Source organism: Hyaena hyaena, unplaced genomic scaffold (genome assembly GCF_003009895.1).
Source record: "Hyaena hyaena isolate Hyena2069 unplaced genomic scaffold, ASM300989v1 scaffold_219, whole genome shotgun sequence".
Taxonomy (NCBI): Eukaryota; Metazoa; Chordata; class Mammalia; order Carnivora; family Hyaenidae; genus Hyaena; species Hyaena hyaena.
Genome location: NW_024080850.1, coordinates 769,182 through 791,340, shown reverse-complemented (window position 1 = coordinate 791,340; position 22,159 = coordinate 769,182). Strand labels below are relative to the sequence as shown.

The 22,159-nt window shown below is 47.4% G+C and overlaps 1 protein-coding gene across 1 annotated transcript in view; it reads left to right on the top strand.

Annotated features, from left to right (window-relative positions):
* The first annotated feature begins 192 nt into the window (after positions 1-192).
* The window catches only part of CDC45 (cell division cycle 45), a 36,242-nt gene continuing 14,275 nt past the window's right edge, over positions 193-22,159 (top strand). The window contains exons 1-13 of the mRNA XM_039242804.1: positions 193-452; positions 584-643; positions 1,275-1,367; positions 3,905-4,042; positions 5,017-5,163; positions 11,100-11,155; positions 13,124-13,172; positions 14,701-14,762; positions 16,655-16,705; positions 18,030-18,149; positions 19,781-19,912; positions 20,185-20,283; positions 21,114-21,275. Coding sequence (XP_039098735.1) covers positions 402-452; positions 584-643; positions 1,275-1,367; positions 3,905-4,042; positions 5,017-5,163; positions 11,100-11,155; positions 13,124-13,172; positions 14,701-14,762; positions 16,655-16,705; positions 18,030-18,149; positions 19,781-19,912; positions 20,185-20,283; positions 21,114-21,275 — 1,220 coding nt within the window. The 5' untranslated portion in view covers positions 193-401. The remainder of the gene's footprint in view (positions 453-583; positions 644-1,274; positions 1,368-3,904; positions 4,043-5,016; positions 5,164-11,099; positions 11,156-13,123; positions 13,173-14,700; positions 14,763-16,654; positions 16,706-18,029; positions 18,150-19,780; positions 19,913-20,184; positions 20,284-21,113; positions 21,276-22,159) is intronic.

Below are 22,159 nucleotides of genomic sequence, written 5' to 3'. Positions count from 1 at the left end.
TGACAACTTCGTTCGATGTATAAGGGAACTGAATTTACGTTAAGATTTTCTTTTCCTGGAGGGCCCAGTGGGAGGCAATAGGCTTCTCTTCCCAAAGTAAAGATGTCCACCAAACGTTGGATTTGTGGGTAAATGGGAGTCAGCATTGAAGCGAGCAACAGTGTTTGCGTCTTACCTGTGGATGACGCTCCTTTAGGAGCGGGCCTAACTTTTCCAACCCGGATGGCGGAGCGCTATGCCCGCCTCCAATATGGCCCAATCGGAAAGGTGGAAAGGCTGAGAACTAAGTAGGTATTGGTTGGCTCCTGGGCCAATCGGAAGAGTCCTGGTTTGGCGGGAGTCTTGACCGCCGCCAAAGCTCTAGGATCTTCAGCGCTAGCTCTGGTCCGGCCGCCGGGGCCATGTTTGTATCCGAATTCCGCAAGGAGTTCTACGAGGTGGTTCAGAACCAGGTGACCCTTTTTTTAAGATCTCGTGGCCTTGTCGGGGGGAGGGGGAGGGATGAGGGGGAGCGGCCCTGGGAGGGCATGAGCGGCTAGTGTTCGTTTCTCTGCGTTCAACTAGCCCTCTCTTTTCCTGACAGAGGGTCCTTCTCTTTGTGGCCTCGGACGTGGACGCTCTGTGCGCTTGCAAGATCCTTCAGGTAAGCCTTGCGTAGTTTGGGAGGGAAGGGCCGGGGCCAAAGGGTGCTGGTGGGGCCTCGGGAGGAGTTTGGGAGTGCAAGATGGGCTGGGAGTCGGGCAGGAGCTCTGTCGGGAACCGCCCCTCTCCCCACCCCCCTGGTGAGAGCGCAGGCTAGGATAGGGGCTGGAGCACTGAAATCTGGGGAGAGGGACTCTGAGAGGTCGCTTGTCTGGCAATAGTATTGGGTGGTTTAGAGAACGATTCGACAAAAGGCAGTTGCAATAACTTAGGCCAAAAAAATGGTTGCATTGGAGAGACCCTTAGACCTGGAGTGGATTCTCAAATGTGGGGTTTCAGACAGAGGAGTCTGTGGCAACTGAGGGCACAGTGGTGTCATAAGCAATATAAAAAATACAGAATTCTTTTCTCTATTAGGGAAGATCATTGGCTTGGTTTTGAATATGGTGCAATTTTTACATGACCTTTGGTTAGGCTGTTGGGTCAGGAACTACTTCTCAAAAGACCTAGAAATAAGATAAGCTCCCTCCCCCCACAATGTTTTCTTTTGGTGATTTTCAAAAATTCATTAAAGTTCACAGAATGATATAGTGACGGCCTAAATATGATAGTTTTTGAAAATACTCTCTCAGGCTCTGTTCCAATGTGATCACGTGCAGTATACGCTGATTCCAGTTTCTGGGTGGCAAGAACTTGAAACTGCATTTCTTGAGCATAAAGAACAGGTATGAAAGAAACATTTTAAAGTAATTAGTCTTTTTATTCAGGTGCAATTTCTTAACACTAGCATTCTTTCTAGGTCCTCAGTAGGTTGCATGTATGTGTAAGTATCAACTGTATTAGCCAATATGATAGAGAAAAAATGAGATATACACAGAGTGGCTTGTCCTCAAGTTGTAGAGACAGAATTGATAACCAAAAATGGTAGTGAATGTGGACACTCTCTAACTTTGAATTTGTGTTACAGATATTTCAATGTAAGATGCTTAGAGTTTAGCAGTTCAATTTTTTTTTTACAAATAGTTTATTGTTAAATTAGTTTCCACATAACACCCAGTGCTCATCCCCACTAGTGCCCTCCTCCATGCCCATCCCCCCTCCCCCCCACATCCATCAGTCCTCAGTTTTTGTCAGCATTCAAGAGTCTCTCATGGTTTGCCTCTCTCCCTTTCCCCCACTATTTCCCCCCTTCTTCTTCCCCTTGTTCCTCTGTCAAGTTCCTCCTAATCCTCCTATACGTGCAAACATGTGATATTTGTCCTTTTCTGCCTGACTTATTTCACTCAGCATAACACCCTCACGGTCCATCCATGTTGCTACACATGGCCAGATTTCACTGTTTCTCATTGCCATGTAGTATTCCATGGTATAGATAAACCACATCTTCTTGATCCATTCATCTGTTGATGGACACTTAGGCTCTTTCCATGTTTTAGCTATTGTGGAGAGTGCTGCTATGAACATTGGGGTACATGTGCTCCTATGCCTCAGCATTTCTGTATCCCTTGGGTAAATTCCTAGCAGTGCTATTGCTGGGTCATAGGGGAGTTCTATTGTTAGTTTCCTGAGGAACCTCCACACTGTTTTCCAGAGGGGCTGTACCAGTTTACATTCCCACCAACAGTGTAGGAGGGTGCCCGTTTCTCCACATCCTCGCCAGCATCTAGAGTTCTCTGATTTGCTCATTTTAGCCACTCTGACTGGCGTGAGGTGATATCTCAGTGTGGTTTTGATTTGTATTTCCCTGATGAGGAGGGATGCTGAGCATCGTTTCATGTGTCTTAGCAGTTCAATTTTGATATGGCCTAGTTAAAATTATGTTAGACAAGGTGGCTATTTTACATTATCTCTCCAAGAAAAAGCATCCCGGTTCCAACTGGTAATCCAGGAACATATCTTCCTTAAACAGTAGAGGCCAGGACTCTTACCCCCTCTGTATGGGGCTATGCTGACGGATGGGACATCTTAGATCCCACTGGGTGGGACTGGAGTAGGGAAGAGGGTCTCGAGTCTGTGGCAACATTTAGGACTGTACAGCAGAGAGAAATCCTTACGTGGAGCTCCTGTCATCATGGAAGGGACTACTTGTGCCACCTCGATATTTATAAGGAAAAGGTTTTCTATAGTGATAGGATATAGTAAGGCTTAAATTAATATTTAGGTGCTCATTAAGTATGGGGTGCCCAAGACTTGTTACAAATTTAAACCTGTACGACCTGTTAGTACAGAGAAGCAGCACAACACAGTAGAGTGACTGAGATCTGCAGAGGCCTATTTATTTATTTATTTATTGTTATTTAAAAAAATTTTTTTAATGTTTATTTATTTTTGAGAGAGACAGAGCATGAGCAGCGGAAGGCAGACAGATAGGGAGACCTAGAATCTGAAGTAGGCAGAGAAAGACAAATATCATATGTTTACACGTATAGGAGGGTTAGGAGGAACTTGACGGAGGAACAAGGGGGAGACGAAGGCGGGAAATGGTGGGGGAAAGGGAGAGAGGCAAACCATGAGAGACTCTTGAATGCTGACAAAAACTGAGGACTGATGGATGTGGTGGGGAGGTGTGATGGGCATGGAGGAGGGCACTTGTGGGGATGAGCACTGAGTGTTATGTGGAAACTAATTTGACAATAAACTATTTGTAAGAAAAAAAAAAAAGAATCTGAAGTAGGCTCCAGGCTCTGAACTGTCAGCACAGAGCCTGATGCGGGCCTCGAACTCATGAACAGTGAGATCATGACCTGAGCTGAAGTCAGACACTTAACCAACTGAGCGACCTAGATGCCCCATATTATTATTATTTTTTAATGCTTATTTTTGAGAGAGCAAGAGTTGAGGAGGGGCAGAGAGAGAGACAGACAGACAGACATAGAAGTTGAACACTTAACCAACTGAGCCACCCACGTGCCCCTGCCGAGGCCCATTTATGCATTTGAAGTCTTATTCTGCTCCCCATCAGCTTCTTGACCTTGTGCGTCATGACCCATGCTGAGTCTTCATGTGCTCCTTGGTAAAGCAGAGACAGCCACAGGGCCAACCATGGGCCCTATCTCAAGGTGTCATCAATGGAAATGAAATAGCATATGGAGTACATCAAAGTACTTTACCCAGGCCAGCTGTGTAAAGCCCCTTGCCATCAGGGCCTCACTGATGTCAGGGGCTTGAAGTGTCTCAGCAGAAGGACTCAGAGGCCTAGTGTGCTGAAGGTGAAGGACGTACTCAAGGCACGTACTTCCCAACGTCTCTCTCTTTGTTTCAGTTCCATTATTTTATCCTCATAAACTGTGGAGCTAATGTAGACCTATTGGATATCCTTCAGCCCGATGAAGATGCCATATTTTTTGTATGTGACACCCACAGGCCAGTTAACGTCGTGAATGTCTATAACGACACCCAGGTAACCTGGCCTTTGGGGCCCGTGTCTCCTCCAAGTTCTCCTATCAATTTGTACCTTTTATGCTATGGGCAACCTCGCACCTGATGTTCTAAGCAAGGCATATATCTACCTCTCCTATAGGAGTTGGACCAGCCTGAGGGCAAGAATCTGGTCTTGCTTATCTGTGGTGAGAAATGCAGCACCTAAGTCTTGAAGGTGCTCAGAATGCATTTTGGAATTCACTTAACCTAAAAGTATAGGGACCAGAACCCTGTACCAAGTCTGCCCTTAGAGCTCAGGCGCAGCCTGGTGTCATTGTATATCAGGAGATCTAGAGGCCTTAGCCCTATAATTGGGCCAAGGGCCTTCCCTGCCCATCCAAAGGGTAGTGTGAGGACCTGTAAGACAATGTACAGTGTAAGAGACCACTGTTAGCCTAAAATTGCTATGCTGTGCTTCCTCTTTGAACCCCCGGCAGCAAGCATGGAGCCTGGCACAGGGCAGCCACCTAAGCATTCTCTGAGTTGATCCCACTCATGTTATCAAAGTGTAGGCCTCAAAGTTCTCATGTGAAGGACGGCTCTAAGTGAAGTCAGCCTGGAATTGCTTTTAGAGACAGCAGTTTAACTTCCGTAGGGGTCACACACCTCCCTGTCTTCTGTCAGAGTCCAAGTTGCAGGGTGTTCATTTTGTTTGCTTGGAGTGTGGCACGAAAGGAAATCTTTTTTCCCAGACTTAAAGGACTGTGGAAGGTTTTTAATTTTCAGAATTTTCGCATATCACATGATACAACTCCAATGCCTCAGTGAGAGGAGATGAAAACAAGAAAATGTTTGAGAAAAAGTCTGAAAAATTCTCAAACAGGTGGCTCTTTGTACAGAAACCTTAATGAGTTAGCTCTTTGGGAACTAAGATTCTGCAAGAGAAAACGTGTAATGGAGAGCTTTCTGTCAATGAGAGAGAAGAGCCTTGATTGCTTTTTGTTTTAATCTTAGATCAAACTCCTCATTAAACAAGATGATGACCTTGAAGTTCCTGCCTATGATGATATCTTCAGGGATGAAGAAGAGGATGAAGAGCATTTGGAGGATGAAAGTGACAATGCGTCAGAGCCTTCTGCAAAGCGCACACGGTTAGAAGAGGTGGGTTTCGGCCTCACCTAAGTCTTGAGTAACGTCATTCCCAGAAGTCCGAGCTTAGACTGGAGCCTTCGGGGCCCAGGGGTAGCTGGGATTCAGCAGGCATGGGCATTGATTCTGGACTCTGGTATCCCTTGGCTGCATGCCCTCAGGCAGGTTACTGAACTTCTCTGAGCTTTGACATCCTTGTCTGTACAGTAGAATTTCATCAGATGAACTGAAACTTAGGATAGCTCAGTTCTTCGCTTAGACAGCAGGCATTTTTAAAAAGCAGTACAGAAAGGGGCACGTGGGTGGCTCAGTTGGTTAAGCATCCAACTCTTGATTTCGGCTCAGGTCATGATGTCACAGTTTGTGGGTTCAAGCCCCATGTTGGGCTCTGCGCTGATGGCACAGAGCCTGCCTAGGATTCTCTCTCCCTCTCTCTGCCCTTTCCCTGCTCATGTGCTCTCTCTCTCAAAGTAAATAAACATTAAAAAAAAAAAAAAAGCAATACAGAGAAACAATAAATAGCATAAACATCCCCTCCCTGCCCCACTCCCCTCCAGACTCACTCTCTGCAGTCACTGTGAAGGAACAACATAGGTCCATAGCCCTCAGGCAGGCTCAGTCCTCAGTGGTCACTCCAGAGGAAGCATCTTGTGTGCAGAGATTAGAGTTGTTTAAGCCTGGTGAGTCTTGGGTCTGAGATGGTTACCCGATTTGGGGCCCAACGCTGGTGGCTCCTACTACATGAAAAATTAAATGTGGGAGGTGGTTGTTCCTCTAATAGGAGGGCCAAGTTTTATTCTAGTGTTCAGTGGTGTGAAAGAAGTTGATGCCCTCTGATTCCCAGTGCCGGGTGAACATGCTGAAATTTGCTTCTGGAATGTTTCATCCTTGGCCTGACATTTCCCAATAAGGTGCTTTAGCAGAGCTCTTTTGAGCCATTTTCCAGACATTCAGGACACTGTCCATCTGGGAATGTGTCCTGTTAAGGTAGGAGTGTTTTCTCCTTACCATCCCTGCCTTTGGGCAATTATTTCTCTAGAGTTTTGGGCAGTCTGATCAGGGACCTCAGACACATTCTTAGATTCCCTTTCCTCTTGTCCAGCTCTTTATCTGTTCCACTCTCTGGCCAACTTCTGGTCTTTATCTTCTAATCTTTGATTTCTAAGAGCTCTCATTTTGTTATCTGATGCTCCTATTTTTGTAGCATTCTTTTAACTATTGATGAACTGCTTTCCATCAGGCTCCATATATCGGTATTTGGTGGGATTTTCCCTGGAAACATTCATGTTCTGCAGATAAGAGTCTTGGAATTCTCCATCCTGACTAATAAATATATTTCAGCACCTACTCTGTGCCAGGTATCAGTTAGGCCCTGGGGTCCCTGGGGGAGAACAAAGCCCTGCCTTCACAAAGCTTCCTTTCCAGTGGGGGAGACATAAGGAATATGAGCAGGTCAAGGATGGTTTCAGATGGAGAGCTATGTCCTATCAAAAATAAAGCAAGGTAACAGGCTGGACAGGGAATGGGCTGCTTTTATGAAGATGGCCATGGACACTTGACCTGATGAGGAAGCAAAGAGGCAGAAGGATCCCCAGGAGGTACATCCAGCGCAGTGTCCACAGACACGAGAGCTCTTAGGGAGGTGGAGTCAGGCTAGAACTAATGGGAGGGTTTGGCAGTAAAGAGAATGTCATTGGTCTTGACAAGGTGTCAGGACATGTCAGAGCCTCCATTGACATGCTTAATGCATCTATTTAGAGTCTCTGTTTGTGAATGCTTTCTGTAGTATTCACATGCATAATTATGCATATGTAACATGCATAATTTCCCACCGTTTTATTTTGAAAAAAATGTTGACGTATACAACAGTTGAAAGAGATTGTACAATTAATACCCATATACCTTGTATTCAGCAATTTTGCACATTTGCCTTCTTTCTATATATTTTTGTTGTTGTGTTTGTTTTATGCTAAGTCATTTGAGATGAAGTTGCAGGGGCACCTAGGTTGCTCAGTCGTTTAAACATCTGACTCTTGATTTCAGCTCAGGTCATGATCTCATAGTTCATGGGTTCAAACCTTTATTTATTGGGCTCTGTGCTGACAGTGTGGAGCCTGCTTGGAATTCTCTCTCTTTTCCTTTCTCTGCCCCTCCCTCCCATGCACACACACTCTCTCTCTCTCTCTCAAAATAAATAAATAAGCTTTACTTTTTAAAATGTTTTTATTTTGAGAGAGAGAGCGTGAGCAAACATGCATGCATGCAAGCAGAGGAGGGTCAGAAGGAGAGAGAGAGAGAATCCTAAGCAGGCCACACACTGTCAGCACAGACCCTGATGTGGGGCTTGATCCCACAAACTGTGAGATCATGACCTTAGATGAAATCAAGAGTTGGACGCTTAACTGACTGAGTCACCCAGATGCCCCTAAATAAATAAACTTTAAAATGCATCTTCTAAGAGCATTCTCCTATGTAAATGCAATACTATTATCATACATAAGCAGTTAAGAGCATCATCTAATATTCAACCCATATTCAAATTTCAGTTGTCCCCCAAAATAGATTTTGTAGCTGCTTTTGTTTCTGAAATGTCATCTAGCCAGGGCTGGCACATTTGTGTTTAGCTATTTCTCTTGTCTCTCTTTTTTTAATATTTATTTATTTAGGTGATCTCTGCACCTGATATGGGGCTAGAACTCATGACTCCGAGATCAAGAGTCGCATGTTTCTCTGATTGAGCCAGCCAGGCATCCCTCTTGTCTTTTTTTTTTTTTAATATTTTTATTTGTTTCTAGGAGAGAGAGAGACAGCGTGAGCAGGGGAGGGTCAGAGAGACAGGGAGATACAGACTCTGAAATAGGCTCCAGGCTCTGAGCTGGCAGTCAGCACAGAGCCCGACGCGGGGCTCGAACCCACGAACCGCGAGACCATGACCTAAGCGAAAGTCGGACGCTTAACCGACTAAGCCACCCAGGTGCCCCGCTCTTAATTGTCTTTTAACCTAGACCAGGACCCTACCTCTTTTTGTTTTTTCTTTTTTTTTTCTGTTTTGTTTGGAATGACATTGGAGGCCAGTCCAGTTCTCTAGTATTTATCACTTGTTCGTGGAGTACTTTTACTTGCACCTCTATCCTTGCATTTTATGTAATCCAGGTTTAGGACTACATACTTGATTTTGGTAGGAGTTAGCCCTTTGAGAATACTTCAGTGGTAATTATATCTTCATGATTTGTAAATCTACGTGGATTCAAGGTATAGTCTCAGAAACATTTTTATTAATAAGAGTGTACACTCAAAGAGATTTAGAGACAATAGGCTATAAATGTGGAAACATTACCTTACTTTACTTCCCTTACTCTCCTCTGTTTATGCGAGTTTCTTAATTATATTCTCTGTGTACATTTAGATCTACGTCATACAATGGTATAAATTTGGCTTCAACAAACATGATTCTATTCTAAAACTCAAGAGCATAAGGAAAGCCTATTGTATTTACCCAATTTTTACTCAGCACGTTCTTCCTTCCATCCTGACGTTCCAAGGTTTTTTCTTTTGTCATTTTCTTTTTGTTTCCTGAAGTCCTTTAACTTTTTTTTTAGAGACAATCTGCTGGCAGTAAATTCTCTTAGTGTTCCTTTTCCTGAGAATTTTTTGACTTTTCCCCTCATTCCTGAAAGATATTTTCACAGGGTGTGGGATTTGGAGTTAACAGCTTTTTTCTGTCAGTGCTTGAAAATGTTATGCTACTTCTTCTGGCCTTTGTAGTTTCTAGTGAGAAATCTGCTGCCATTCATACTGTTTTATCCTGTACATAAGATGTCATTTTTCTTTTGCTTTTTTTGAGATTTAAAAAAAATGGGGGCTCTACTGTTCATAAATTTAATTACAATGTGTCTTGGTGTGGATATCTTTGGGTTTAACCTATTGGGTTTCAGTCAGCTTCTTGAATCTGTAAGTTTCTGTCTCTTGCCAGAATTTGAGCCGTATTTCTTCCAGGGTGTTTTTACCCTTTCCCTTCCTCCTTCCAAGGCACCAATCACACAAAGGTTAGGTCTTTTGTTGTAGGCTCACATGCTACTGCTTGTTTGTTTGTTTGTTTGTTTGTTTTTCCAGTCCATTTACACCTCTGTTAATCAGACTGGATAATTTCTATCATTCTATCTGCTGGTTCTTTCCTCTGTCCCTCCATTCTGCTCTTGAGCCCCTCTACTGAGTTTCTATTTCAGTTGTCATTTTCAGTTTTAAATTTCATTCTGTTTCTTCTTCATTTTTCTATTTATTTGCTAAAACTTCCTATTTTTTTTTCATTTGTTTCAACTGTGTTTTTAATTGCTCGTTGAAGCATTTTTGTGATGGCGGCTTTAAAAATCTTTGTTGGGTAATTTTCACATCTTTGTCATTTTGGTGTTAGCACTTATAGATTTCCTATTTTAGTGTTCAGTTTGAGATCTTCCTGGCTCTTGGTATGATGAGTGCTTTTCAAATGAAACTTGGACATTTTTATATTATGTTTTGGGACTCTGGGTCTTATTTAAGCCTTCTGTGTTAATCTGCTTTCTCTGACATCACTCTGACAAAGGAGAGAAGGTGGGCAGCATGTCTTTTTATAGCCAGGTGGAGATAGAAGTTAAAGATATTAGACCTCCATTAACCACCAAGAGAAGTGGCTCCTTGTTACCACTGGGCAAGGAAGGTCCAGGCTCACTGCTTGGCCCCTCTGATACCACCCCAGTGAGCATGTTGGGAGACATTACAGGTGAAAGGTAAAGTGTTACAGGTGGGAGGTGTTCACCAGGGTGGGAATCTAGGCTTCTGCTTCATCTTTTCTGGGTTGATAGGAGTGGGGCCACTGTTTTTGGTGGTGGTGGTGCCTGGATTAAACCAATTATTGTCTAAAAGTTTTCTTCTTTCAGGGCTGCTCCTTAGGGACCTTTGGCTTTTGTTGAGGACTTTTTTCTCTGTGCCTGTGGGTGTTTCCAGGTTGCTGGCTTCTTCATCTTCACGTCTGGGATCTATAAGTCAAAATAACCCAAAAAACCAAAAAAGCCCCAGGGAACTCATCACCCTGTCGCTTCTTAGATCCCAGAGTCCCCAGCTGGTTGGCCTTTCTTTCCACCTTTCAGAGTTTTATTTTGTTTGCTTTACATATAGACAGTGTGTTTAAGTATATTTAGTGGACACATACGGAAAATTAGATGGGAAATTTCCATTTTTCTGGAAGCAAAAATCCTTCGGACCATGGATTTTTAAAACCGCCACACTACCTCATACCTTTGCTGTGAGAACTAAACAGATTGTGCCTGTAAAATTAGAATAGCAGCTGGCACAGGGAAGGACATAGGTAACGTTAGTGCTATTGATCTGGTGGGGAAGCCAGTATGAAGTGGCTGTGCACTTCTGGATCACACAGTGGTGGGGACGATGGAAGGCTGAAGTGGACAGATGGAACAGATGGACAGAGTGTACCCTGAGCAGGCAGTGGGGAAACATCTGCTCCTGTCCATGATATCGTGTCTGTATAGGGTCCTGACCATCCCCCATCTCACTTCTTCTCTTCTAGGACCAGACTGAGCTTAGGACATGGGTATGAATAACTGATGTTTTCCCTCAGGGGTCCATGCCCAGTGGCTTCTGCCTGATTCAAAACTTCTCAGGCTACAGGGGTACATTCTTGGCTTATTTGCTCAACGCCTTTTTTTTTTTTTATGTTTATTTTTGAAGGAGAGAGACAGAGAGACAGTGCGTGAGAGGGGGAGGGGCAGAGAACAAAGGAGACGCAGAATCCGAAACAGGTTCCAGGCTCTGAGCTGTCAGCACAAAGCCCAACTCAGGGCTTGAACTCACAAACTAAGAGATCGTGACCTGAGCCGAAGTCAGATGCTTAACCAACTGAGCCACCGAGGCTCCCCTACTTGCTCAACCTTTTGTTCTTTTTGTCCCTATATCAGGAGATAGTGGCACAAACCATGAAGAGGAGGCAGCGGAGAGAGTGGGAGGCCCGGAGGTGAGTGTGTACTTCAGGCAGCACCCTGTGCCACAGAGCCCATAATCCCTCTGGGTTATCTATGTTTTCCACGATGACTGGGTACTTTTTGTTTTTTTTTCCCCATTTGAAGACAATACATTTAGTTTGGTTTTTTTTAAACGTTTATTTTGAGAGAGAGAGATTGAGAACGAGTTCGAGCAGGGGAGGGGCAGAAAGAGAGGGAGAATCCCAAGCAGCTTCCTTGCTGTTAGTGCAGAGCCAGCAAGGGGCTCAGCCTCACGAATTGTGAGATTGTGACCTGAGCCAAAATCAAGAGTCGGAGGCTTAACCGACTGAGCCACCCAAGCACCCCAGTTCATATAGTTTAGAGTCTCTGGGCTGGTGGCTCCAGGAGTGAGCATGTGTTCCCTGTATCAGAGAAGACCTCTGGATCCCCTCTGTATCATGCTGTGGTCTCATAAGTGGCAGGACTGGGCCCAGAGGTCTTCTAAATACATATTCTCTGTTAGGGATGACAGCTGTGTGTCTTTTATTTTTGTTGTTTTTCCAAATATAGTTTTATTTGTAAGTTCTTTCTAAATAAGATAGATGCTAATTGTATAAAAGTTTTCATAGAAAAGAATGTGTATGAGAAGGAAACTGAATTATCCAAAATTCCTCTTCATATTGCAAATTAAAAAATTGAAGTGCTCTAGGGGCACCTGGGTGGCTCAGTTGGTAAGTGTTCGACTTCAGCTCAGGTCATGATCTCACCATTCGTGGGTTTGAGCTCTGCATTGGGCTCTGTGCTGAGAGCTCAGAGCCTGGAGCTTCCTTCAGATTCTATGTCTCTCTCTCTGCCCCTCCCTCGCTCACGCTCTGACTCCCTCTCTCTCTCTTAAAAATGAATAAACATTAAAAAAAAATCGAAGCAGCGGCGCCTGGGTGGCTTAGTCTGTTAAGTGTCCGACTTTCGCAGACTCTTACGCTGTCTCTCTCTCTCTCTCCTAGAAATAAATAAAAATATTAAAAAAAAAAAATCGAAGCACTCTGAAATAAAAAAATGGAAAGATTATTGTACCTTGAGGTGACCGTGTAGCAGTGCCATTGAGCTGAATATTCCTTATTCCATCCAGTCCCTGAAAATCTCTGCTGTTCCAGCTGAGGGTGTTGTACTTGGCCACCCCCTCATGGAAGGACAATGAAAAACCATTTCAGGAAGTGTAAGGAAAAGGAAGGTGAATATAATCCATATTCACTGATCGGAAGACATTCTGGCTTTGAATCAATCTTCCTGGGGTATCTGTACTTGTGCGTATTTTATGTGATCATAACACGCACCTAATTTTGCATTGTTTTTACTTAATCTAACTATTGTTTTGAATGTCTTATTTATTTCTGAGAGAGAGATACCATGAGCAGGGGAGGGGCAGAGATAGAGGAAGACACAGAATCTGAAACAGGCTCCAGGCTCTGAGCTGTCAGCACAGAACCTGACGCAGGGCTCAAATCCATGAACTGTGAGATCATGACCTGAGCCGAAGTCGGATGCTCAACCAACTGAGCCACCCAGGTGCCCCGAATCTAACCAATTTTTTATAGTTCCAAACCACTTTTATGATCTGCATTATACTTACATGGTCAATCTCCTTTTTTTGAACTGGAGGTTACTTCTGGTATTTTGCCATGACAAATAAGGCTGCAATGAACAACCTTGTTTGTGCACATAGTGTTTTCTTGCTTATCCCTTTGAATTGTTGTCTTAGGATAGAAGTGGGATTCTAAGACTGTTCTATGTCATTTTACATCTTCCATTGCTACAGCCTTTTATGTCAATATTCCCTTTCCTGCATTGCACATGTGCACTCTGAAACACCCTATAAGCGAATACAAAGAGTACTGGCACTTAAAGTGTTTCTTTGAGAACTGTCAAGTTTTAGCATTTTCCAAACGTTTGTGTTCCCTGCACTGCTTCCTGATGAAGAACTGCATTTTATGTCGTTACAGAAGAGACATCCTCTTTGACTATGAACAGTATGAATATCATGGGACATCGGTATGTATGGGAAGGTGTACTTCACCATAAAGTTCTGAATCTAGGAGTCAGTGTCCTAAAACGTGAGGAGGAATGAATGTAGGTTTTAGAACCACAAAAGCCTGGTTTGAATCTGAACCTCTCAACTTCTGCTGTGTGACGTAGGGCAGGTGGGGCAGCCTCTCTGAAAGTTAAACTTCTACTCCTCCATAAAAGGAAGAGTACTCTCACTTCATAGGCAGTTGTTAGGATGGTCCTGCACACCCAAGGACAGAAGCTATTATTTTTGTTCACCATCAAAAATACAGAACAAATCTGTACTTGTAATTACAGAGACCCATCACTGCATGTGTTACAGAACAGGATTTCACATGGAAAACCTACTGTGTTGACTCTGGTAGGGTTTTAAAGAAAAATTAAAGAAAACGTAAAGAAAAAATTTTTAGGTTTATTTATTTTGAGAGAGTACGCACAAGCAGGGAAGGGGCAGAGGGGAGAGAGAATCCTCAGCAGGCTCTGCGCCATCAGTGCAGAGCTTGATGTGGGGCTGGAACTTATGAACTGTGACATTATGACCTGAGCTGAGATCAAGAGTCAGATGCTTAACAACTGTGCCACCCAGCTGCCCCTGACTCTGATAGTGTTGAGCAGAGCTCAAGGCTTTAAGGATCCCTAGAAAATAAATTTCCAGTTATATATCATGTGTTCAGTATTAGCATTTGGCCCTGGGGCCTTGAACTCTGAGTGCCATATTGCCAGCATCCCTTTTACTCTCAAGGTCTCATTGCCCTTTGAAGGATCATTTTTTGCCCTCTCTGCTCTGCCCCAGCACATGGGAAATTCTAAGCAGTGGGAGGTGGGTGGGGCAGCGGATGCCCAGCTCCCTCCAGATTTGTGAACCGTTCTCTTGGCAATCTCTGGTGGGCAGCCCAGCATTGCACAGCCAATGGGACGTTAGAGCCTTCTGGTCAGACGCTAATACCCCTTGTTGTCTCCTACCAAAACCCAGACTCTCTGCCCACAGGTAAAGCAGACAGCCCTATTAGAAAGATCTTTCTCACAGAGGTCCTGAGGCACCCTTCCTTTTTAATGTCCAGGTAACAGGATCCAAGGCCCTACCTCATCCAGCCTTCCTGAGAGTGTGTAAGCCTGCCAGCCAGCCAGGAGGAGTGTGTGGGTGTAGGTCCCTAACCTTCTGGCTTAGTGCCTCCCTAGTATCACCAAGGGACCCAGTGAGATGTGTAGAGACCTTAGCACAATGCTGTTCTCAGATGTTCTCCCTTGCATGATGAAGTACACACGTAGAAATGACTAGTTAGCAGAGCAGACAGTGAAGATCACTTGAGTTACTCTGTCTTCCTCCCTTGGTTTGGCCTGGAATCCACCCATGTTTCCTTCCCTAGCTGGGAAAACCTTCATTCTTCAGGGGCTTGGCTGGGATCCTGGGCTGGGCAGCCCAGCCTCGGTGTGCACCCTTCCTAGGAGCACAGTTGCCTTGGACCTCAGGCTTCTTTCTTTCTTTCTTTCTTTCTTTCTTTCTTTCTTTCAGTCAGCCATGGTGATGTTCGACCTGGCATGGATGATGTCCAAGGACTTGAACGACATGCTGTGGTATGTATGTCCTAGTCAAGACCTGTGCTGTGTGGGGCTTCCTTCTCCAAGTAGCTCTGTCCTGCCACAGTGAGAACAGGGTCTGGAAGAAGACATCACTGTGTGGTCCCCGCCAGGAACATTGGACATAACCCCTTTCTGGGAATGGGCATAGCCCTGATTTTCTTCCTATGAGCCTTTGTCTGCATACAAACTCCTAGGGGAAATGTAGGGAGCATTGTTGGGTGCAGAGGGTCAGAGGATGGGGGCTGACTGCAGCTCTACCCTTCCCACCCTGCCACTCAGCCTTGCTGCCTGGTGAATTCAGGTAACGGTAGGAGCGTGAGATTTGAATAAGGCAGCTCTCGCCAGGCAGCTTGACCTCCCTGGTGTGCCATGAAATCTGGTACAGGAATAACTGTTAGCCCACCTCTGAGTTTACTGCACTGGCTGCAAGCGGGAGCACTCAACATACTAGGGTGCTGTATGCAGGTTGGTTTAAAACCTAAACCCAGTTTCTGAGGAAAGAAAGTATAAGTCTGGCCTCTACCACCCCCCTGATCCTCTGCTCTGTTCTGGGTTCTCCTCTATGAGATGAGGAGGCGATGTTCTTTCAAACCCTGAGCCCATGGTGAGGATTGTAATGGTCTTTGCTGAATCAGGGTTTTATGACAGCCAGGGGCTGGAGCAGGACCACAGCCCTGGCCATACCTAGGCCCCAGGGTGCTCTGTCATCACCCCAAGCAGATGCCTACCTGCCACCCTCAGGCAATTGGCTCAGCTCTCTTAGCCTCAGGTCCCCCTGTGTGGTGTGGACTGACATTCCCATTCCCCAGCACAGGGGCCAGCTATGCATCAAGAGATCGTGGGAGGCCAGGTGGGAACCCTGTACCGTGCCCTGTAGCCACAGCATGTGACTGCCACGTCAGCATCAGGGAGCCTTTGGTGTGCACCTGCTGTGTGCTTGGGGGCACCCTTGATGGCCCACTCACAAGCACCTCCAGTTTATCATTGATGTCAGAATATGCCCCCTTGAAATGCCTCCAGAAAACTTCAGAAATGGCACAAGAACAAATACAAAAGAATCTGATACAAAATATATGTACGGGAAGGTTGGAAGGAGGAAAGGGTAGGCTGGGGAAGATGCCCCAGGGTGGCATTTTTTGAAGAGGACCTCTGATGAGGGGCTCACTGCACTGACAGATATGGTGGTATGCTTGAATGCCCTTCCCCCACATGAACCTTCCAGGGCCTCCTCCAACTCACTGTTCCCAGAATCTCTGGCTCTTCTTGGCTCTGACCCCAGAGGGGATTCTTAAAGGACACTGCTTGGGGACTGACAGGATACTTGCCTGAGGTCCTGGTTCCTCTTGCCATCATCTGGCTGTGGTCCTTGGGAGGTCAGGCCAGCCTGGGCCTCCGTCATTTCATCCACAAAAGATGAGCTTAGAGACAGGACCTTGGAAGGCTCTTAAGAAGCCTAAGTTCTGTGACTCTTTGTCCTGCCATTTTATACCAGAACAACAGACACAGACATGATGAGGGCCTTTTGTACTACAAGGCGTAATGCAGAGGGGCAGGTGACATGAGGGCCTCAGAAGTGGAGTGACACGCCAGGATCCACCAGCACCTGAGGATGGAGTCAGCTGCAGCTCTACTCCCAAAAGATGAAGGTGGAGAGTGTTGGGGTCAGCCACTTCACAGAGACCACGGCAGGCCTCTCATCCTTGCCCTGGGAGATCTCCCTCCTGTGGACCAAAAGCTCCCACTACAGTGATGCTATGCTGGGAGCCCTGAGTTGGCCTGTAACCTTCTACCCTGCAGAGGAGAGACTGACTGTTGGGTGGTGGGCCTGGGCCAGACCACACCTGGCAGGATGGTCTTGTGAGCTTTGTTGCCCTCTTGTCTTTCAGGTGGGCCATCGTTGGACTGACGGACCAGTGGGTACAAGACAAGATCACCCAGTAAGGATGCACTTTCTCAGGCCGTTGAAGGTTGGCCTGTGCTATGGCCATATGCACAGCCTGGCCACAGCCCAGTTTTGCTGGGGAAGATGGGTGGCAGAGCCCTGTTGAGGAGGGTGCTGGCCTTGGGCCTGGATCCTTGTCACCCAGGAAGGGCTTAGAACTAGGCCTTGTGTGGATGCTTTGTCCACTCTCAGGGAGCCCAGCAGGTGGAGCCAGAGGTGAGAGGAGGGAGCTCAGTCTCCTGGCTCTCCATGTGGTCATTGCACAGTAGACATGGGGTCTCTGGGAGGAGGAGGTGAAGACCCTAGGAGTCCTGCCAGGGAGGGTAGATGTGACCTCAAAGGCAATGGGAAGGCTGGCAAGGACTGTCAGGAGGGCTGGCATGGAGCCGAATTCTCTTTTGCCCCTTGGTGAATGGGCTTTAGTGCTCCCCATCACTCCTGATGGAGAGCTGAAGGGCTCCCCCAGAATACAGATACCTGGGAGGCATGGGGTGCTGGCACCCCCTCTCATCCCCATTCTGGTGGCCATCAGGTGGGGACTCTAAGAATTGACAGGAACCCCTACCCTAACTCTGTCCAAGGACACCTTAGCCTGTCACCTGGCACAGCTTCTCTGTGTCACTGGACTCCTTGTGCAGTTTACAGAGGCCCCTGTACCCCCATTTCCTGCCTTTCTACCCCACTGTGCCCACCTGAGTCCTGTGGTACAGCCTAGGGACCAAGCAGGTTCTGAGTGTCACAGGCATGGATGCCTTGTTGGCCCTTGTTCCCCCTTCTCTATTAAAGATGGCATGGGTTATGTGCAGTGCCAGGCACTGTCCCTGGCCTGTAGCAGCCCCTCACATGAGGCTCCACTGTCACTGTCCTGCTCAGTGGCCACTTGCAGGTGGACCTGTACTGGGCTCTTCCCTCTCCTGGTGTGCTTGAGAGGATCCACACCCTCTGCTGTGGATTACTGTCACTACATAGTCTGTCCACTTGGCCATGACTGCTGGACAGGGCTGTGGCCTCCCGCGGTGCCTGCCCTAAGGAGGCCTCAAATAAGTAAAGGGAGGACAGCTGCCACCCAGAGGAGAGTGCAAGGTGGCAGGGGCTATGGCCAAAGGCCACCCCTCCCAGCTCTGTCTACTCACATGCCCCTGACCGGCCCACTTTTGCAGAGGTGGTGTACCTTCCTTAGTCCTGACAGGAACAGCCTGTCTGGTGGACTAGCCCCTTAGCCTGTGAGGGGGGACCCCCGAGGGAAGGAGGGACGTGGCCTGGCTGCACATGAGGGAGGAAGGCACCCACCCAGGCAGCTGGCAGTGCTTTTATTCCAGGATGAAGTACGTGACCGACGTCGGCATCCTGCAACGCCATGTGTCCCGGCACAACCACCGAAATGAGGACGAGGAGAACTCCCTCTCCGTGGACTGTACACGGATCTCCTTCGAGTATGAGTATCCTTGTGGTTCAGGCCTGCCAGGCGCAGACAGCACGCCTGCCCTCAGTTTTGCTCAGCCACACACCATTTTACCACCTCTGCAGGCCCAGCCCACATCCCCCTGGGGGTGGTGTGGTTGTGGCTGAGGTGCTGCAGGCCTGGATCTTACTGCTGTGGCTACTGTGTCTCCAGGCAGGCAGTAGAGGAAACAAGAGGTTTTGAGAAAGGGGCCCTGGTATGCTCTCCAGGCTGGGCAAAGCACCAAGTACTGGGGAGCAGGCTCTGTCCTGGCTCTTCTGTGTGGCTTTGGCTCCTAAATGCCAGTTCTGTGTTTAGAAGCATTATCTGTTTATTTATGGCTCACTGTAGGCCTGGTGCATGCGGGCAAGTGCACTGCAGGGCCTACCTGTGCAGTGCGGGCAATTTAATGATGAGCGCAGACTCTTGCCAAGCCATTCAGGAAGCACTAAGCCAGCATGTGATGACAGAGCACAAATGTTTCATGAGAAGAAGGTGGGGCATTGATGGAGTAACCAGGGGGTTGTTGGGTGGCAGGACTCAGGAAAGACCTTTGGGAGGCCACATCTCAGGTTGAGACTCAAACACACTGAATGGGAGGGAGGACAGCCTAGACCAAGGCTGTGGCTGTGCAAAGACCCTGAGGAAGGAGCTGGAGAGATAAGTGGGGTCTGAAGGTCAGAGAGCCCAGGGCAGTGGGAGGTTGAGGAGGTTGGGGAGTTCAGTTCTTTATGCTTAAAAGGTCCCTGGGCTGCTGATTGCAGGGAGACAGACGAGCAACCGTAGGCACAAGGTGTGGCTGGGGCCTGCTGCTTCAGTGGTAGGTAGTGATGGCAGGAATGATGCTGTCCTGTGCCTGCTGGGATGGATAGGGACCAATAAACATGGGTTTGGACAAGTGAGTAGGAGGTCACGTCTAGGAAGGGGTGCTAAATGTGAGGCATCTGAGCTCCCAGGATTGGGGAGCCCTCCAGGACCTGACACAGGACGTCCAGGGATCAGGGCTCACCCATCAGGCAGGGCAGCACTGAGGACAGAGCCCATCATGTGCCCAGAGGCCGAGCCTCAGGGGCAGGTGTGCTGGCAGAAGTGGTGTCAGGGCACCAGCATGACACTGGGAGGCGGGCAGAACCAGCCTGGCATCCTGCTTAGACTCTTGGGATGGGGAAGAAGAAGCATGCAGGGGCCGGGGACAGGGTTGCCCTCACACACAGCTGTCCTTAATAGCCCTACCAGTGATAGAGTGTGTTTAAGAAGAAGGGATTTTGTTCAGGGGGCCCAGCAGAGTGACGGGTGCGGGGGAGGGCCAAACTAGGTGTAGCACACAGGGAGAGATGCTGTGACAGCTTGGACTGCCCTGTGTTGCCATGAGGACTCCCTGTCACCACAGTACCTAGACTTTCAGAACCCCTGCACCTCAGTTTCCCTGTGTGTCCAACAGTGATAATGGTGTGCGCACACCCCCTTATAAGCTCTTTATATGGGTCAAATGAAGCTAAGGAGGTCAAAGAACCCCAGGTTGCTCATGGGATAACCGGTTATGTACGCAGGCTGTCTGGGGATGGGTGGGGCCGTGCACTGCCCAGCCACGGGTCACTGCCCAGCCATGGCCTCCTTGACTACACCCAGCCTCCGCCTGGCACTCTACCAGCATTGGTCCCTCCACGACAGCCTGTGCAACACATGCTACACCGCAGCCAGGTTCAAGCTGTGGTCTGTGCACGGGCAGAAGCGGCTCCAGGAGTTCCTCGCAGATGTGGGGTGAGTGACCACTTTGGCCCAGAGGCCCCTACTCCTCCTCCCAGCAGGGGAAAGTTCCCTCCCCTTTGTTGTGACCAACATCCAGAGGCTGCCTGTGTCTACCTGAAGTGTCTCACTTGGAGACCCCAGAATATTGTCCAAAGGCCCACATCTGAAGGCCCCTTTCTTGTGCACACTGGGACCCATTGTAGGGTGCTCTCCATCCCACTAGTGCTTGGCCAGGTCATCTGAAGCCAGATCACTCATGTGACTGGTGCTTGTCATCTTTCCAGCCTCCCCTTGAAACAGGTGAAGCAGAAGTTCCAGTCCATGGACGTCTCCTTGAAGGAGAATTTGCGGGAGATGATCGAAGAGTCTGCAAATAAATTTGGGTAAACGCGTGTTTTTTCAGGGTTAAGCTTCATTCAGTCTTCAGCTTTAACCTAAAATAATGCAAAAAGAAGAATGAAGAAACAAATGTGACCTGTCTAGCCTTTCCCAAAGTTTTGAGTTTTCTTTGGGTTAAAAGTAGGTCCAGGTCCTTACATCCTGGGGCTGAGGTGCAGACCTCTAGGTCGACCTGGTCAATCCCTGACTGGACACAGGAAACAGCCATGGGAAGGGCCCACTGAGTCCAGGTTCAGGCACACTCAGCGTAGAGGATCCCATGGCTGCTTCCAGCATCCTGGGGTGCCAGAGGGGCCGTGCACACATCCCTGCTCTTCCCCCCAACAATTGGAACAACTTTGGACAAGGTGCTCAGTGCCCCAGGTTACAGGGCTAGTATGTCAGGTCTTCTTCCCCCCCTCCATTCTTTTTCTTTTTTTTTTTTTTTAAATGTTTTTATTTATTTCTAGGAGAGAGAGAGAGAGACAGCGTGAGCAGGGGAGGGTCTGAGAGAGAGGGAGTTTCTTACTCTGAAACAGGCTCCAGGCTCTGAGCTGGCAGTCAGCACAGAGCCCGACGCGGGGCTCGAACCCACGAACCGCGAGATCATGACCTAAGCGAAAGTCGGACGCTTAACCGATAAGCCACCCAGGCGCCCCTTCCCCCCTCCATTCTTGAACCACAGTGGTCTTGCCATGAGCATTAGCAGGGGCAGGGAGGAACAGCAGTACATCTGCTGGCCTAGCCAGACCAGGCAGTGAGGACTTACTCACAACTTGAGAGCACTCCCACATGCACACAGAGATGTCAGCAATGTTGCTTCCTCCCGATGCAGGATGAAGGACATGCGCGTGCAGACTTTCAGCATTCACTTCGGGTTCAAGCATAAGTTCCTGGCCAGCGATGTGGTCTTTGCCACCATGTCACTGATGGAGAGCCCTGAGAAGGATGGCTCAGGGACAGATAACTTCATCCAGGCTTTGGACAGTCTGTCCAGGTAGTGGGTGTGACTGTGAACCACTGTCCCTCATCCTAACACTCTTCAAGGAGGCAAGTCAGAGAGACCCCAGGGGCATGGGGGTGACTGTGTCCTGCAGAAAGTAATCACAGTCTGCCAGAGCCTGTGGAGCATGTGACACATTTCCTGTCCATCTTCAGTTTGTGTCACTTCCTCCCAAACCCTTTCCTTCTCTTTTCTTTTTGATTTTTAATCATCATTTTTCACCTTTACCTCTTCAGGCATTATTTGTGGTGTTTATTCATTCTTGTGTGTTTTTTCCTAGTTTAATCTTCATTTATCAGTTAATTTGCCTTTTATTTCTAGTCTTTTCTTATTTCCTGAGATATCTCATTCCATTTTTTGTTTTTAATGTCTCTAAGCTTGCTTTGAAACAGAACATTGCAGTGTTGACCTTCTGGCGGCACATCTTTCTAGAGTACTTTCATTGTCAGTAGGGATGCTATTCTGCCCCCTATTCCCTTTGTTCTGATAGTAACTTTGAGAGGATTTGACCTTGGGCCTTGTCTATTGCTCATTTGTGTATGTGTGTGTAAATTTAGCTTCCTTGACTTTTTCAGAGGAGGCATGATTCAGACAGCTTTCTAACTTCAGAGAACTGTCCCTTCTGTTGCTATGCAGTGTTAAAAAATGTAGGGGTCTGCCTTCTGGGGTTTCCTGCCCTGTTCTCTGGCATCCTTTTTCTTTTTTTTTTAAATGTTTTATTTATTTCTAGGAGAGAGAGAGACAGCGTGAGCAGGGGAGGGTCAGAGAGAGAGGGAGTCACAGACTGAAACAGGCTCCAGGCTCTGAGCTGGCAGTCAGCACAGAGCCCGACGCGGGGCTCGAACCCACGAACCGCGAGATCATGACCTAAGTGAAAG